The following is a 16,628-nucleotide window of genomic DNA, read 5'->3' on the forward strand; positions in this document are numbered from 1 at the left end:
ATCTGTGTCTATCGCTGAATTTATGATGTAAATCAAATCATAGCTTTTGTGTATTCAGAGATGGAGCAGAAAGGTTGAGGTGACCCAAAGGTTACAAATAACTTTTGCTTTTTTGATTTGCCTACCACAAGACTAATTTTTTTTTACTCCCTCTTTTCTATTAAGATTGATGTATTTATACTCAGGGAGGTGAATCTAGTTACATACCTTATTCTGTCATTGCCGCCGCGCTGGTCTAGTGGAACCATGAATTTATCATTCGTTCCTTCCCCCACTCCATTCTGTTAAGATGCGCGTACTGCTCTGTGCTGTTGACAATATTATTAAAGGGTGGGGAGCGCCGAAGTATTAGGTACCAACTCTGCGTGCTTCCTCTGGGCTTTTTTTTCTCTGAACAATGTGGACTTTGAAACCACGTACTAGAGGCCCTGTGATAAGTTGGTTTTTTAGGATCCGGTGAAAGAGTTTTTAAAAGGTGCTTTGGGGAAAGTGTGTGTGTGTGTGTGTGTGTGTGTGTGTGTGTGTGTGTGTGTGTGTTTGTTACATTTACTGTAGCCGTGCCTTGGCACCGAAAGGGAAACCTAACAAGACTAAGACCGATCCAGCGTTCAAGCAGCTTTTGCTCTGGTTTAAGATGGAAACCTACCCGCGTGATCATCACAGCGGTACCCCGTTTATGGAGTATTCGGTGTGCTAGGTGCTGTGTTAGATGCTTTACTTAAGATGGCAGTTAAACATTTATAAATCCTGAGATGGGAAAGTGTCAAAGACTGTACAACAGATGGGTTCATCTGGGGCAGAAACAAAAACCACACAGTGAGGGAGAGAGAAGAGGCCCTTACAGGCCGGTGAAAGGTGACCAGGTCGCCCAGTTTGTATTGATTTGTAATCTTTAGAAAAACAGTGCTATTCTCTTTTAAGAGGAAGGGAGAATCTCTTGGATGTCTCAGGAGTTAGAAAATTCTGACTTAAAAATTTGTACTTCTCTCTGAAATAAAAAAGCACTTCTCTCTGAAATAAAAAAATCTGGTATGATTTATCTCTTTGAGATTAAAAATGGGAGACCTCTTTTTTGAGGCTTGGATTTTATGAGATGTTGACCTTAGAGTCCTATAAACTCGGCCTAGAATTATTAACAGTTGAGAGCCATCCGTACCGCCTTCTGCCTTGACAGGGTTTGGTTCTACCTCAAGTCTGGAGCAGTGTGAAGGTTAGGGCTTTAATGGGTGGCTTGAGTTCTCTACCTCTAGCACTGGAAGGTACTCAGTCTGATGTCCTCATTTTCCAAATGAAGAAACTTTGCCCCAAAGAGGTTAATTCTCATGCCTGAAATCCCACGGTTTGTTGCGGAGCCAGAATGTAAATTTGGAGCTCGACGCTTTTAGTTCATTGCTTTTCCCTTTCCTGTTTCCCCTCCCCTCTCCACTCCTAGTCTTTTCCGAGATAGGATTGTGATGATGATATGGACGCACTGCTTGTATAAATGAAAATGATGACCGTGTCCCACGTGGGTGTTTGTTCTTCAGACCATTGTCTGCCACTATTAATTTCACAAGTGATCAGTTTGGTTGTATGGTCAACCCATTTATCATTTTGAGTCCATTGTTATAGGCAACTTAACGCTTTATAACTTGAATAGCCGGTTTGGGGATCATTGAAATTTTAAGGCATAACCCAGGTCTTGCTTGGTGTTTTTCTGTACCACATTCTCTTTTTGATCAAAAGTGCTCCTAATGAAGAGCAGAGGTGACTTGTTTAAGTTGCCGATCCTTCCATTTACCTTGACCTTTCTCAACTGGATGTACTTGAAGGAAGTGGCATGGCTAACGAGCAGTGAATTGAGAGAAAGAAAGAAAAATCTTGAATAGTCCACGAATTTAATAATCCTGGAATGCATCAGGAATGGAGTGAATTATACTTAGCCTTGTGACATTTTCAATGCCCTAATTATAGTATCTTAAATAGGAAAATAACTATTTTCTATCCTACTCAAATTAGTGTGTATATCATTTAATACCATTTATGTTGGAACCTAATTCTATATTTTGGAAAGGACTACTTTTCCATTAGCTTTCCAGCAGACATTTTTGAGTTTCTTTCTACTGTATTGTGTTAACTCTTGTGCTCCAGTGTTAAAATTTGATCGGTGTATTTCCGTAAGAAATCTGAAATTTTGAGTACGACCGATTGATTTTGGTTCAGCGTAAGGAAGGTGAAGGTGGAATCCTAGCCTTTTGCAGTGGCTCTGGGATGGTACCATGGTTTAATCGGTTTTGTGCCTCTGATAGTGCTTGTCATTTTACGTACCGCAGTGCTTCTTAACCAGGGACAGTTGTGCTCCCCAGGGGACATTTGGTAATGTCTGGAGACGTTTTTGATTGCCACAACTATATTGAATGCTATTAGCATCCAGTGGGTAGAGTCCAGGAATGCTTTTAAATATCCTTCAGTGCATTGGACAACTCCTCCCCCCCCCCCCACCCAAAGAATCATCTGACCTCAAGGAGCAGTAGTGCAAAGAGTGGGAAAACTTCATGCATGGCAGTTGCGCCATAATGTATATTGAATTGCAAAATGCATTCACTCAATTAAGCATAAAGCTTTATATATTTGTATTCACTTACCAATTTGATGATTCACAAGGGAGAATTTAGCTCTTGGCTTCATTATGCTCAAAGTATTAAAACAAAATTTTGGCAATTATAATTGATTTTAGGTTCATTGTATTCAATGGGAAGAGTATAATATTATAATCAAATGTTAATCACTAGTAAGATTCAATGTTCTTATTTTGGGCTTCCCTTCTTCCTCAAGAGAGTTTCTTGGAATCAATATTGCGTATTATTCTCTGCAATATTTGCACTTGGATCTGACATAATCAATTCTGTAGAAAATTTAATTATCCAGATGTCTAAATCAGTAATTAATCTGGATAATCCCTATTCTACTATATTCTACTTCATCTCATCTTTCGTGTAAAAGTCAGAGATACTAAATAGAATCGCTCAATCCAGCGGCTAGCAAGATAAGCCTTCAGCTTCATGCAAAAAGGCTAGAGTGGTTCCCACAATCCCAGTGAAGTAAAAGTTAAATTTTAGTGGTTGGTCCTATGTGCATCATTTCTGATCCTGCTTTAAAATTACTACCTCTTGGGGTGCCTGGGTGACTCAGTCGGTGAAGCGTCTGACTTTGGCTCAGGTTGTGATCTCACGGTCTGTGAGTTCAAGCTCCGCATCAGTCTCTGTGCTGACAGCTCGGAGCCCGGAGCCTGCTTCGGATTCTTTGTCTCTCTCTCTCTCTCTCTCTCTCTCTCTCTCTCTCTGCCCCTCCCCTGCTCACATTCTGTCTGTCTGTCTGTCTGTCTCTCTCTCAAAAATAAATGTTAAAAAAAAAAATTAGGATTACTACCTCTTATTTCAATTGACCTGTTTTAATTTGGACAAAACTTAAATAGTAGATAGGAAAAAAAAGGAGATAGATACTCAAGTTTTTTGTGGGATGAGAAGTCAGAAGGAGGGAGGGATGACGTATAAGCACGTAAGTGCTCTATGATCCCACACGTATGTGGTAATACACAGTGGTGTGGTAACTTGTTGAATCCTCTTCTTAAATAGTCGTCAATACCACCATTAAATGGAGGATTAATGGATGGTCACATATGATGCGCCTCACTTCGGTACGATGCTTGGCGGGAGAAAAACCCCTACCTAAGATTTGCAGGTTCTCTTCTTTCCTTTGTATTCATGTTCACGAACGTGACCTACTGAACCCCGGCTCTTAGAAGTTCGGCCGATCTGACATTCCTAGGAGACTTTCAGGATTGGTAACATTTGTTCATTAATATCTGCGGCAACTAGAGTAGAAGCAATTCTGGATAGGTTTAAGTGCCAGAGAGTTTGGAATTTGGAAGTAGGATTTTGCTATGATTTCTGAGCGCTGGCAGAAAACGTTGGAGCGATCCCTTAGCAATGGCAGTAATCTGATCAGTCAGAAATAGCCTGTGCTTTAACAAACAGGAGGCTGCCAGCGTGTGAAGTTAGTGCATGATAGATTAGGTGAGGTTGATGAGAAAATAGATGGTGTTATAACATGCAGAAACCGTGTTAACGTGCTTAACATGAGCGTTTTGATGTGACCGGCCTGCCATACTTATCTCTTTAAGAGAGAGAAAAATGAGAACACTTCCTGACTCTTAGCCTCCCTCTTCTGTTGTGGTTTCCCACCACCCCCCCCCCCCCCCCCCCCCCCCGCCATGTAGTGGTTCTCAGCCCTGGCAACATGTTAGAATTTCTGAAAGAGTTCTTAAAAATTACTAATACATGTGCTCCATTCCTAGCAACCCCAAATAAAAAACACCGATACCTAAGCCTCAATTATTTTCTATTATTTTTTATAATATATATATGTGTATATATTTTATTGTGAGACAGAGCCTGATTGGGGAGGGCAGAGAGAGAATCGCAAGCAGGCTCCACACTATCAGCGCAAAGCCTGATTCGGGGCTCAGACTCCTTAACCCGGGAGATCATGACCTGAGCCGAAGTCAGACACTTGACTGACTGAGCCACCCAGGCGCCCCTTGGTGTTTTTAAAAGAGCTCCACAGATGAATCTAACATGCAGCCAGGGTTGAGAAGCCCTGCTTTCTAGCAGGGCATCACAGTTGTCTGGAGGGCTATTTATGAGGTCGGGGCTGGGGCCTGAGAATTCATTTACATTTCTAGTAAGTTCCCAGGTGATGTTGATATTGCTGGTAAGGTGACCACATTTTGAGAATCACCAAGAAGGCAGTCTTAAAAAAAAAAAAAAGTCATTTGGGTTTAATTGATGGTTTGATGGTGTCTTAAATATTGCTAGAGATACGTTGTAGAGTTAAAATTTTTGAGATTAAAGAATATTATGTATAGGATTCCTTTTATATGAAACAAGGGTTGCTTTTTTTGTAATAATTTTATTAAAAAAATTTTTTTTGGAGGAAAAAGCTGTATCAATGATAATTAAAAGCTCTGTATAGTACTTCATAGTTTAAAAAGCTAATGAATTTACAATTTCTAATAGAGTTTTTGAACATTTAAAATAACCTGTTTGTGGGTTTTCTTTTTAACCTCATTACTTAAGAATCCTTCAGATTTCAGATCTTACATTTTATTTCTTAAAATTTTTTAAAGTTTATTTATTTTGAGAGAGCAGGGAAGGTGCGGAGAGAGAGGGAATTCCAAAGTAGGGCTTGAACTCATGAACTGCGACATCATGACCTGAGCTGAAATCAAGGGTCAGACGCTTAACTGACTGAGCCACCCAGGTGCTGCAGATCTTATGTTTTAGAGTCTCTTTAGATATCTTAAAAAAAAAAAAAATTGTTTTTAATGTTTATTTGTTTTTGAGAGAGAGACAGTGTAAGCAGGGGAGGGACAGAGAGAGAGGGAGACACAGAATCCAAAGCAGGCTCCGGGCTCCGAGCTGTCAGCACAGAGCCTGATGCAGGGCTCGACTCACTAAGTGTGAGATCGTGACCTGAGCCGAAGTTGGACGCTTAAGTGACTGAGCCACCCAGGCGCCCCAGTCTCTTATATAGCTCAAACCAAAAATACTCATTCTTGTTCAATAGAAATTTTAAGAATTTTCAGTTTGGATCGTTGGTTTTGAGATGGGAGAAATGTTTTCTTTTTACTTAGCTTAAATATACTGGAGGAATGGAGCCATACACTGAGAAGAATGGGGACAAGCGGGAGCTGAGAGGGAGATAGTGCTTACAAGTTGGGGCAGCGTTAGAGGAAAGGGAACCTTCCAGGTTTGGAAACAGGAGGAGAAGGTGGCCTGGGACTTCGAGGAATGAAGGAAGCAAGGGATGGATATTCAAGAGCTTGCCCAGAGTTCATGTATGGCAGAGTTAATTCTCAAATCTCGGGTACCTGAGACTCCAGAGTCGATTCTCTTTTCTGCAAAACAGATAAAGGAAAAAAAAAAAAATGTTAGTTCTAATGACCCAGCTCTGCAGCCAATGATCGTTTTGTGACAATTAGGAATCCTGGAAAAAAGTTTCTAGAGGGTATTGGCTTTTTGTTGCATTATATTTGAATACTGTGAATTTGTAGTCCTAAAAACGACAGCTTTCCAATGTGACTTTCTGTGCTTTTCAGAAATCGTCCTCAGCCTTTGATCACTGTGCTTGAACATAGACCTGATTGCTGGCCAGTTCTTTTGCAGCAGCTGACGGTTTTTTTCCAGCGATGTCCTGAAAGGTAACGTAAAATAAAATAAATGAGGAAGATGGAATGGCATATGCTCATTGTAGAGCTTTTTGTGTGTTTGTTTTTAAAGCTGCTTTATGTTGTTTTCTCTTAAAGAGATGTCTTAGAGTATAGTTTTCCATTTTCTTTTTAAGAGTAAGAGAAGAAAAATCTAGATTTAATAGTTGAAATATTGAATATAAGAAAAGATATTATTAACAAAGTTAATAAGCATTGGTTAGGTAGGAAAGTTGATTAGAAGTATTTGGTAAATGACTGTACACAATGCATATAAAAGATAGATTTTTTTTTCCCCCTGGAAATTGGCTAGTGAGTTCTTTCTCCATTAGAAACCTACCAATTTGGGGGTGCCTGGGTGGCTTAGCTGGTTAAGCATCCAACTTCGGCTCAGGTGATGATCTCATGGTTCGTGGGTTCGAGCCCCACACCAGGCTCGGTGCTGACAGCTTGGAGCTTGGAGCCTGCTTCGGAGTCTGTGTCTCCCTTTCTCTCTCCCCGGCTCACACTCCATCTCTCTCTCTAAAAAACAAACAGACAAAAGAAAAAAGAAAAAAAACAAAAAGGAAGAAGCCTGCCAATTGGGATCAAGTAATACAGCTACACAGGAGGTTAGTTTAGCTTCACCAGGGCATTCTAATGGTCCTCAGAACCACCCCCCTTTCTTCCATCCATACTGTACTGGCTTATATTATCATCTCATTTGGTTATTGTTGATAATGCTGCTATAAACATTGGGGTGCATGTACCCCTTTGAATCCATATTTTTGTATCCTTTGGATAAATACCTAATAACTGCCATTGCTGGATTGTAGGGTAGTTCTATTTTTCATTTCTTGAGGAGGCTCCGTGCTGCTTTCCAGAGTGGCTGCACCAGTTTGCATTCCCACCAACAATGCAAAAGAGCTCCTCTTTCTCCGCATCCTCGCCAACATCTGTGGTTACTTGGGTTGTTGATGTTAGCCATTCTGACAGGTGCAAGGTGGTATCTCATTGTGGTTTTGATTTGTATGTCCCTGATGATGAGTGATGTTGAGTATCTTTTCATGATCAACACATTTTTAAAATGAAATTTCTTGCTGTTATTAAATAGATTAGGATATTTTATAAAAGATACTCCTGATGTGCCAAGTTTATTATTAAGCTTGGTTTTAGGGTAATCCTTAAGAACACATTTCCAGGGTGCCTGGGTGGCTCAGTTGGTTAAGTTTCAGACTCTTGGTTTCAGCCCAGGTCTTAATCTCCTGGTTTGTGAGATTGAGCCCTGTGTTGGGCTGTGGGCAGGATTACTGATACTATCTCTCTCCCTCTCTCTCTGCCCCTCACCCACTCGTGCTCCCTCGCAAAATAAATAAACTTAAAAAAAAAAAATTTCTAAATCTTTAGTCAACATGTAATTACCTTTTGGTTATTTTCATTTCAAAGGAGTATTATATTGGGATTTGGGAATAGTTATTTTAATGAAATTTGTCCAGATATTCATAAGGTAAAAAAAGATTATTAATTAACTTTGGTTTATTCACTGATAAGCTTCTTTTCATTTAAATTCTCAGATCTTAGATTATGCCATCTAGAGCCTTTAGGAAGTTCTAAATTAAGTTTATTTGCCACGAATAATTTCAGTTGTCTCCTTTCTGCTTATACACTGTGGGATTTTTCTTTGCAGGAGGAAATTGATAATTCTGGTTGCATTTTTCAACAGTCTATTAGTTTCCTGAGATTTAATTTTAGAGCAAGTTAACTTAGTCACTTAGTACTTAGTAACTTTAGTTGTTGTTTGGAAGGTAATGAAGGAATGTTGGTGATTAATTTACTGAGAAAATCTAGTGATTCACAACTATGGGAAGAAGGCAAAATGTTGTGAAGGCAGCTTGTATTCTAGCTCTTTCTGTCTTAGGAATTGTTGACTAACTGTCTGAGTTCATTTTTAATAGTATGTAGATGTCCTAAAATGACACTAAATCTTCATGCTAGATTTTTGTGGGGCATTATTTTATTTTTTATTTTTTATTTTTTTACATTTATTTATTTTTGAGAGACAGAGCGTGAGTGGGGGATGGGCAGAGAGAGGGAGGGAGACAAAGAATCTGAAGCAGGCTTCAGGCTCCAAGCTGTCAGCACAGAGCCCAATGTGGGGCTCGAACCCACCAACTGTGAGATCGTGACCTGAGCCGAAGTCAGACAACTGACTGAGCCACCCAGGCATCCCGGAGCATTATTTTCTAATTAAATTCTGCCTTCATTTGTAGAAAGCCTGTGTGGTAAGACTTCACCTTCATGGAACTGAGAATTGGATAAATCGTCAACAGTGTCATAGTGTTTAGGCCTGGATACTTTAAGGTTATCTAGTCTTACGTATAATTTCTCAGATGAAGGAATGAGAAATTCCTTCACATGACTTGCTGAAGGTCAGATGGTTGGTTAGAGATTGAGATGGGCCGAAAGCCTCAGGTTTTTGACTTTCATTCCAAGTTTTTTTTCCCACTACTTCTCCCTCTGAACATAAATAGAAAAGACTTGTGTGTAGATACAGGCACAGTTAGCTCCATTTGTAAACATTTTCTGTTTAAATTTGAGAGGGGAGAGAGAGAGCAGTGGAGAGGGAAGTGGGAGAGGGAGAGACCATCTTTTTATTTATTTTTTTAACATTTATTTATTTTTGAGAGACAGAGACAGAGCATGAGCAGGGGGAGGGGGCGGGAAACACAGACTCCGAAGCAGGCTCTGGGCTCTGAGCTGTTTGCAGACCCCAGCGCGGGGCTCGAACTCGTGAACTGCGAGACCATAACCTGAGCCGAAGTTGGACGCTCAACCGACTGAGCCACCCAGGCGCCCCGAGGGACAGAGAATCTTAAGCAGGTTCCATGTTCGGCTGGGAGCCTGACTATGAAGCTCGATCCCACGACCCTGAAATCGTGACCTGAGCTGAAACAAGAGTCAGACACTTAGCTGATTGAGCCACCCATTTGAGTGGGAAGAGCCTAAGAGGCAGAACTTGGCAAATTACTGTAATAATTCCTTATGTGTAATATGAAACGTGAAAATGCAATTACGATATCGGATGCCTGCTGATTGTAAAAGTATGACTTAGAGTAAGTGAATCGATTAATTTAGTGATCGCTTTGGAGGCCTAGTGTGTAGTCATTGGTGATACAGCAGTAAACAGAAATCCATGCTGTCCTTTGGCTTACAGTCTGCCAGGGGATAGAGATGTTAAGTAAATAATGACAAATGAAGTCCTTGTCCTTTTAAAGCACGAAATGGGGATCTGCCCTGGCTAGGTGTGACTCCGGGAGTCATTTGAAAGGAGGGAGCCGGAAAATGATAGGAATTAGCAGAAGAAGGAACACGGAAGGAAGAAAGAGGAGAATGTGAGAGGGAACGGCACGTGAGAAGAAAGCTTAGATAACTTGATTGATACCTGAAAGACACTTAGTGTGGCTCAGTGGAGAATGGGGGGGGGGGTGGCAAGAAATGAGGCTGGAAAGACCAGCAGAGGCTAAATTATGGAGGGCTTGCAAATTGGGCTAAATACTTTCTCTTAAGTGGGGGCACACTCTTTTAAGCTGGTTACTAACCTGAGCAAATTTTTATATGTGGAAGGTGCTTCTGGCATTTTAGTGACTTTGGATGTGGAGTTACTGGGATATATAGAAATGTAAATAGATAGGAAAAAATTTGTAAAGCCTTCCTCCTCTTTTCTTTCTTTTTCTTTTTTCTTTCTTCGTCTTTTTTCTTCCTTCTTTCTTCTTCTTTCTTGTTCTTTCTTCTTCTTCTTTCTTCTTCTTTCTTCTTCTTTCTTCTTCTTCTTTCTTCTTCTTCCTTTCTTCTTCTTTCTTTTTCTTCTTTCCTCTTTAAGAGAGAAAGAGAAGAGGGAGCATGAGTCGGAGAGCAGGGCAGAGGGAGGTAGGGAGAGAATCTTAAGCAGGTTCCATTCCCATTGTGGAGCCTGATGTGGGGCTCGATCCCACAACCCTGGGATCATGACCTGAGCCGAAATCAGGAGTTGGACCCTCAGCCGATTGAACCGCCAAGTGCCCCAAGGCTTCTTCCTTTGAGTGGGAAGAGCTTAAGAGGCAGGACTTGGAAAATTACTTTACCTCTTTCTGCTTTGTTTCTGCCTCTGCGTCATGGCATAATTTCATAGCGTTTTGGTGAAGAAGAAATGAGTTGAAAGGCATAAAGTGCAGTAACTTGCACCGCGTGTGTTAACAATTGGACAAGTAAATGTTAACCGTTGTTAGAATCTTGGGATGTCTGTATGGTTTTGTGTTACATATGACTTCACCGGTAGAGTTTTTCCAAAAATGCATGCCTGTGTCATATTCCTGGAGAGTGGATCCTGATGTCTGTAATTCCAAAAAGGGTCTCCGGTTGCTCTTCATCAAAGACTGGTCCTGCAGATGTAGATGCTATTCTAGTGTGCAAGTAGAGATCCTTTCAGTGCTGGGTATCAGGCTTATGGTCTCTAGGTGTTGTCATGAAGTGACACGAAGAACTGCTTGGCACGGATCCAGGTAGGTCACGGTGCAATGGTGGAATCACGAGAAAAAGTTACACTTGACGGTATCGTAGCTTTTCGTGAACTATAAATTGATGTTTGACGATTATGGCTTGGTACTTAGTTTAACTTGGTGACTGGGTGATGCGTTACATGGCTTGCAGGTCAGAAGTCTCATGCATCCAAATAATGGCACCATTTTTGTGGTATCTGTATTGTGAACCATCTCAGTTAGAAGAATATGCTAAACTCCGACTAACCCTGCTGAAAGTCTTACTTCAGCCCCGGGTTCCTGGTGACACAGAACAGCCATCAACATTGGAACAACAGATACTTCAACTGTGCTGTGACATGGTTCCATGTCTGCAGGTAAGGCCTTCTTGTCCTCCTTTACTTCCACAACGTCAGCATCAGCAATTGTTGTTGGTCATTGTCATCATACATGAAGTAAGAACCCATGTGATCTGCAAACTCAAATACAAGCTCCGCTCTAGAAACGCTTGCAGGCTTTTGGAGATGATGAAGGACCAACTCTAGATTTAACATTAATACATATCATGTTAACTAGCTTCACAGAAATATAAATCGGGATGCCTGGGTGGCTCAGTTGGTTAAGTCCCCAACTTCAGCTTAGGTCATGATCTCGTGGTTTGTGAGTTCGAGCTTTGCATCGGGCTCGCTGCTGTCCCCTCTCTCTGCCTCTCTCCTGTTCGTGTGCATGCATGTTCTCTCTTTCACTCTTTCACTCTTTCACTCTCTCACTCTTTCACTCTCTCACTCTCTCACTCTTTCACTCTTTCACTCTCTCACTCTCTCACTCTCTCACTCTCTCACTCTTTCACTCTCTCACTCTTTCACTCTCTCACTCTTTCACTCTCTCTCTCTTTCACTCTCTCTCTCTTTCACTCTCTCTCTCTTTCACTCTCTCTCTTTCACTCTCTCTCTCTCACTCTCTCTCTCTCTCTCTCACTCTCTCTCTCTCTCTCACTCTCTCTTTCACTCTCTCTCTTTCACTCTCTCTCTCTCTCTTTCACTCTCTCTCTCTTTTACTCTCTCTCTCTTTCACTCTCTCTCTTTCACTCTCTCTCTTTCACTCTCTCTCTCTCTCTTTCACTCTCTCTCTTTCACTCTCTCTCTCTTTCACTCTCTCTCTCTTTCACTCTCTCTCTCTCTCTCTTTCACTCTCTCTCTCTTTCACTCTCTCTCTCTCTCTTTCACTCTCTCTCTCTTTCACTCTCTCTCTCTTTCACTCTCTCTCTCTCTTTCACTCTCTCTCTCTGTTTCTTTCTCTCTCTTTCTCTCTCTCTTTCTGTCCCTCTCTCAAAAATAAGCATTAAAAATAAAGTTTAGGGGCTCCTGGGTGCCTCATACGTTAAGTGTCTGACTTCAGCTCAGGTCACGATCTCATGGTTCATGAGTTCAAGCCCCGTGTTGGGCTCTGTGCTATAGCTCAGAGCCTGGAGCCTGCTTTGGATTCTGTGTTTTCCTTTCTCTCTCTGCCTCTTCCGTGCTCGTACTGCCCCCCCCCCAAAATAAATAAACATTAAAATAAATAAAATCAAGTAAAAAAAAGATATAAATCAACATAATCCATTTTAGGATTAGTAAGAATGAACACTTTTTGTTGTTTAAGAAAGACTTCCCAGGGGAAGAGAGTCTTGAGTTGAGTTTCTCCTTGTGCTAGACACTAAAAAAGTTACAAGGAAAAAAAAAAAGACCTCTGTACAAGTTAGAAAAAGGTTTGTCTTGGGGAAGATCCAGCCTTGAGGATGCAGGGCTTGACCAGCTGAGTGCTGGCTAGATTCCAGTTTCCACGCGTCTCCCTACAACATACGCGGTGACCCTGATGCTTCTTGCTCTGCTCGTGAGAAGCCCACAGTCTAGTAAGGGAGTTAAGACAAGTATATATATTCTCTTATTTCGAAGTAGATGGATAAAAGATGTCTAGGGGCGCCTGGGTGGCTCAGTCGGTTAGGTGTCCGACTTCAGCTCAGGTCATGATGTCACGGTTTGTGAGTTCGAGCCCCGCATCAGGTTCTGAGCTGACAGCTCGGAGCCTGGAGCCTGCTTCGGATTCTGTGTCTCCCTCTCTCTCTGCCCCTCCCCTGCTCATGCTCTGTCTCTCTCCATCTCTCGAAAACTGAATAGAAAAATTAAAAAAAAAAAAAATTAAAAAAAAAAAAAGATGTCTAACAGGTATGGATCCAATGCCTAGGAAGTTCAAGGGAGAAGTATGAGCTAATGTCTCTGTAACTGCAGATTGGAAAAATTTTTTAATTCTTAAAAATTTTTAATTTTTTTCTTTTTTGGAGAGCGAGCAAGCAGGAGCGGGAGAGGGGCAGAGGGAGAGGAAGAGAGGATCTTGAAAAAAAACATTAAAGAAACATTTTTGGTCAATGTTTATTTTTATTTTTGAGAGAAAGGCAGAGCATGAGCAGAGGAGGACCAGTGACAGAGGGAGACCCAGAATCCAAAGCAGGCTCCAGGCTGTGCTCTGTCAGCACAGAGCCCGACAGGGAGCTCGAACTCATGACCTGTGAGATCATGACCTGACCCAAAGTCGGATGCTGAACCTCCTCAGCCACCCAGGCGCCCCGAGAAAGGGAGAATCTTCAGCAAGCTCCACACTCAGTGAAGAGTGAGATGTGGGGCTTGATCTCACAACCATGAAATCATGACCTGAGCTGAAGAAATGAGATGCTAAGCCAGATGCTTAACTGACTGAGCCACCCAGGCGCCCCTATAAGCACAGATCAAAAAAAAAAAAAAATACCAGTTGCCCGTGTGTTGAGATATTAGTGTTGTGAGTTATTTTATCAGGCCATCCCATGTTATCATCGAGGTTTGTCTTTTGCCTAGACTGAGTCCCATGTTGCTTAGCTGATGGAGGGAATCTGTGAATATTTTTCAGAGCGATCACTTGAGGTCACAGATGACCGGTTTTAAGTTTGTGCTCCCAAAGAGTGACTCGAGTGAATCTTTCCTTTGCGACTCATAAATAGGCTTTGCTGTAATCAAGGCAGAGAAACGTTAATTAAAACGAATTCTCCTGTGGCTTTTTCCAAAGCTTTTGTTTTGTGTGGGCAATAAAGCAGTGTGTAGGCAGAACATCTTGAACCGGGGTGCACTTTGCCACCGCATGCTTGCCTGAAACTGTTCGGGGTTCTTTGATGAATGTTTGCATTCATCCTTAGGAACCGATTATTGACAAGCCTAAATAACTTCTAGCAGTGAGCTCTGTGGAACATTTCTGGCAGTCTATGGCTTGTTTAATAGAGTCATGACAGGTGAACAAAAAAGGGATACATCATTTTGAACTAATGGAGCTAGCGACATAAATACATTTAATCATGTTACAAATCGGCTTTATTAGAATATGAAGAATCTCCACATCTGGAGGGATCTTAGTGGCGATGTCATGCGTTTTCCCACTGAGGCGTTTTCCCAGGTGTTTCTTCAGTTCTCTGAGATAACCATCCCATGACTAATGAAATATTTTAGTGATCAGAAGCATGCGATTTTGCAAGGCAACCTTTTTCTTCAAGTACTTCTAATTGACCTGCATTTTCCTAAGATTTTACCCCTTAGTCTCCCTTCTTCGTAGAATAGAACAAAGTAGGCTTTAAAAAGAGCCCATCTACATCCTGTTTTATGTTGTCTGTTTCTCTTTTCTTTCCCTGTCTTCCTTTCCATCCTCCCCTCCTTTCTTTCCTTCATCACTTTCTTTACCAATGTTTCCAGACTTTTCCCTGTCCGTTGCCAGGAATTCTTTAGCTTATCACGGCTCAGAATGTATCACTATGAAATGTTCTTTTTAGAGCTGAATATACTCCTGTACTTGTGGTGTGGCCCATACTGTGCACTTGAGTAGTATCTCATTAATTTAAAGAAAAATTATTTTAGAGAAAGCCATGCCACTGATGGCTGAAATCATAGTCAAGGAAATCCTGTTTTCTTTTTACACCAATTGTTCTTCCATGTTGTATTTGTGGAATTGTCTTTTTTTTTTTTTTTTTGGATTTACCTGCCTTAAACATCACTGTTGACTTTGTCCAAGACTTTGATTCATTCTTTTTAATTGTGACTCTTGTCATCGCACATGTTGTCTATCGTACATGACCTATTGCTACATCAAGAAAGAGCATTACTTCATAAATATTGTTACAAATTTTGGTGATATTACAGGTTAGAGAGCCTTTGATGCTAACTTGCTGAGGTTGTCCCCCAATTTTTTTATTATGGAAAATTTCAAGTATGCACAAAAAAATACACTCAAGGAAATACATTGTCCAATAAACTTGAGGCTTTGTTTTAAATCAATTTTCTTGGTGGCCTTTTTCCTTTCTCATTGTATATTTGCAAAAGAGCAAAATAATTTAGCTGTTGGACTGTTCACATTTATTTTTTATAACTTAGTATTTTCTATCTCCCTTGATCTTTTAATATCTTTTTTCTTTTGTTTGCTAGCCATTGATTTTTCTCTTGGTATAACTTAAAGTCATTTTGGGTTATTATGGTGGTAACAACTGGTGAAAGGTACAGCTGGTCAGCTGTAGGCTTTCCTCTTGATGAATTTAACAGACATGAGGCTTTGGATTGAAGCAGATGGTTCATTGTTTGGAATCTCTGGGAAATGCCAATGTGTCTGTGAGTAGGACCATATCCTTAATACCAACTCCAGAATTTTGATCGGAACAGCTGGGTTTGAATTGAATTGGGATTTTCAAGAGCACCCAAGTCCTTCCTATCTAATACATTAGCCTGTTGAGTAGACATCCGACCCTTTGAACATGGTCTTCCGTTGCATCTGCCAAGTGTGGAAATGATGCCCTCGGTTAAGGTGGTCTGAGCAAATAACCTCCAGGTGAAGGGCTTAGTAGTACATAGACTAACATGCCAACCCATTTCTTCCAGGTAACTATGTTGGAATTGTAGAAAGGAGAGTTCATTTGGAGAACTCAAAACCTGCTTTAATTAATTTCCTTCAACATGTTGGCAGTGTCATGTAATTTGTCTTTAAAAAAAAAAAATCTGCACTCAGAGAAGTTAGGAAAAGAAAAGAAAAGAAGTTGGACCAGCCAGCAGCAATGAAAACAGTAGCAAATTGTATTTTGGCTAGTGACAGAAAAAGGCGGAGTTGATCCATGGTTTAATCCTCTTTGAGTTTTGTACATTTCTTCATTTCTTGGAAGTCTTCATACATTTGGAGAAAAATATTGTTAAAGCTTCCTGTGTAGTTTACAATTACCCTTTGGTTTTGTATATTGTTTTAATATCGTGCAATTAATTTGTTTTTTAAACAGGTAAAAGATTTGGTCCAGACAACAGAAGTGATGACGTTTATTGAAGAAGTATATTTAAGCCTTCTGCGTCATCCCATTTTCTGGAAAATTCAGCTTAGCCAGCTGACCCTTCAGCTCTTGTGTGTCTGTGAAGTCAGCTTAAAGATAACTGGGGAATGCTCCTCGTTAATTCACCTTTTAGAGCACAGCGTTGAACTTCTGAAGGAGGTAAGGATAGTACGAAACTTTAATATCCCTGTTGTCCCTTAAGTGGGCCTTTCAAAGCAGGGAGAGTGTATTCTTTTACTTCATTGCATATCAAAGGTGTTTTGATCAAATACCATTAGATCATACTATTAATGTGCTACTGCTGTCATCTGTTATAAAAACGAGTCACTAAATTTGGAGCACCAGTTAAGGGTCTACCCCTGTAGCATTTTGTTTTTCATTTATTCACGTACAACCCGAGTACTGAGCACCTATTATATGCTCGACCCTGTAGAATGCATACAAGAGAAGGTACAGTCTGTGACCCCAAGAGACTTACAAACGTGCAAATAAATAACGCAAATAATTGGAGGACAGTAAATTAAATGCT

At 40.8% G+C, this 16,628-nt stretch overlaps 1 protein-coding gene across 1 annotated transcript in view; it reads left to right on the plus strand.

Annotated features, from left to right (window-relative positions):
• The window catches only part of FOCAD (focadhesin), a 283,468-nt gene that overhangs the window by 35,724 nt on the left and 231,116 nt on the right, over positions 1–16,628 (plus strand). Inside the window, exons 5-7 of the mRNA XM_047064929.1 lie at positions 6,140–6,241; positions 10,913–11,117; positions 16,052–16,258. Of these exons, the coding sequence (XP_046920885.1) occupies positions 6,140–6,241; positions 10,913–11,117; positions 16,052–16,258 (514 nt within the window). The remainder of the gene's footprint in view (positions 1–6,139; positions 6,242–10,912; positions 11,118–16,051; positions 16,259–16,628) is intronic.

This window comes from Lynx rufus, unplaced genomic scaffold (genome assembly GCF_022079265.1).
Source record: "Lynx rufus isolate CCGP_SWC_20201006 ecotype Redwood Valley unplaced genomic scaffold, mLynRuf1.p SCAF_10, whole genome shotgun sequence".
Lineage (NCBI taxonomy): Eukaryota > Metazoa > Chordata > Mammalia > Carnivora > Felidae > Lynx > Lynx rufus.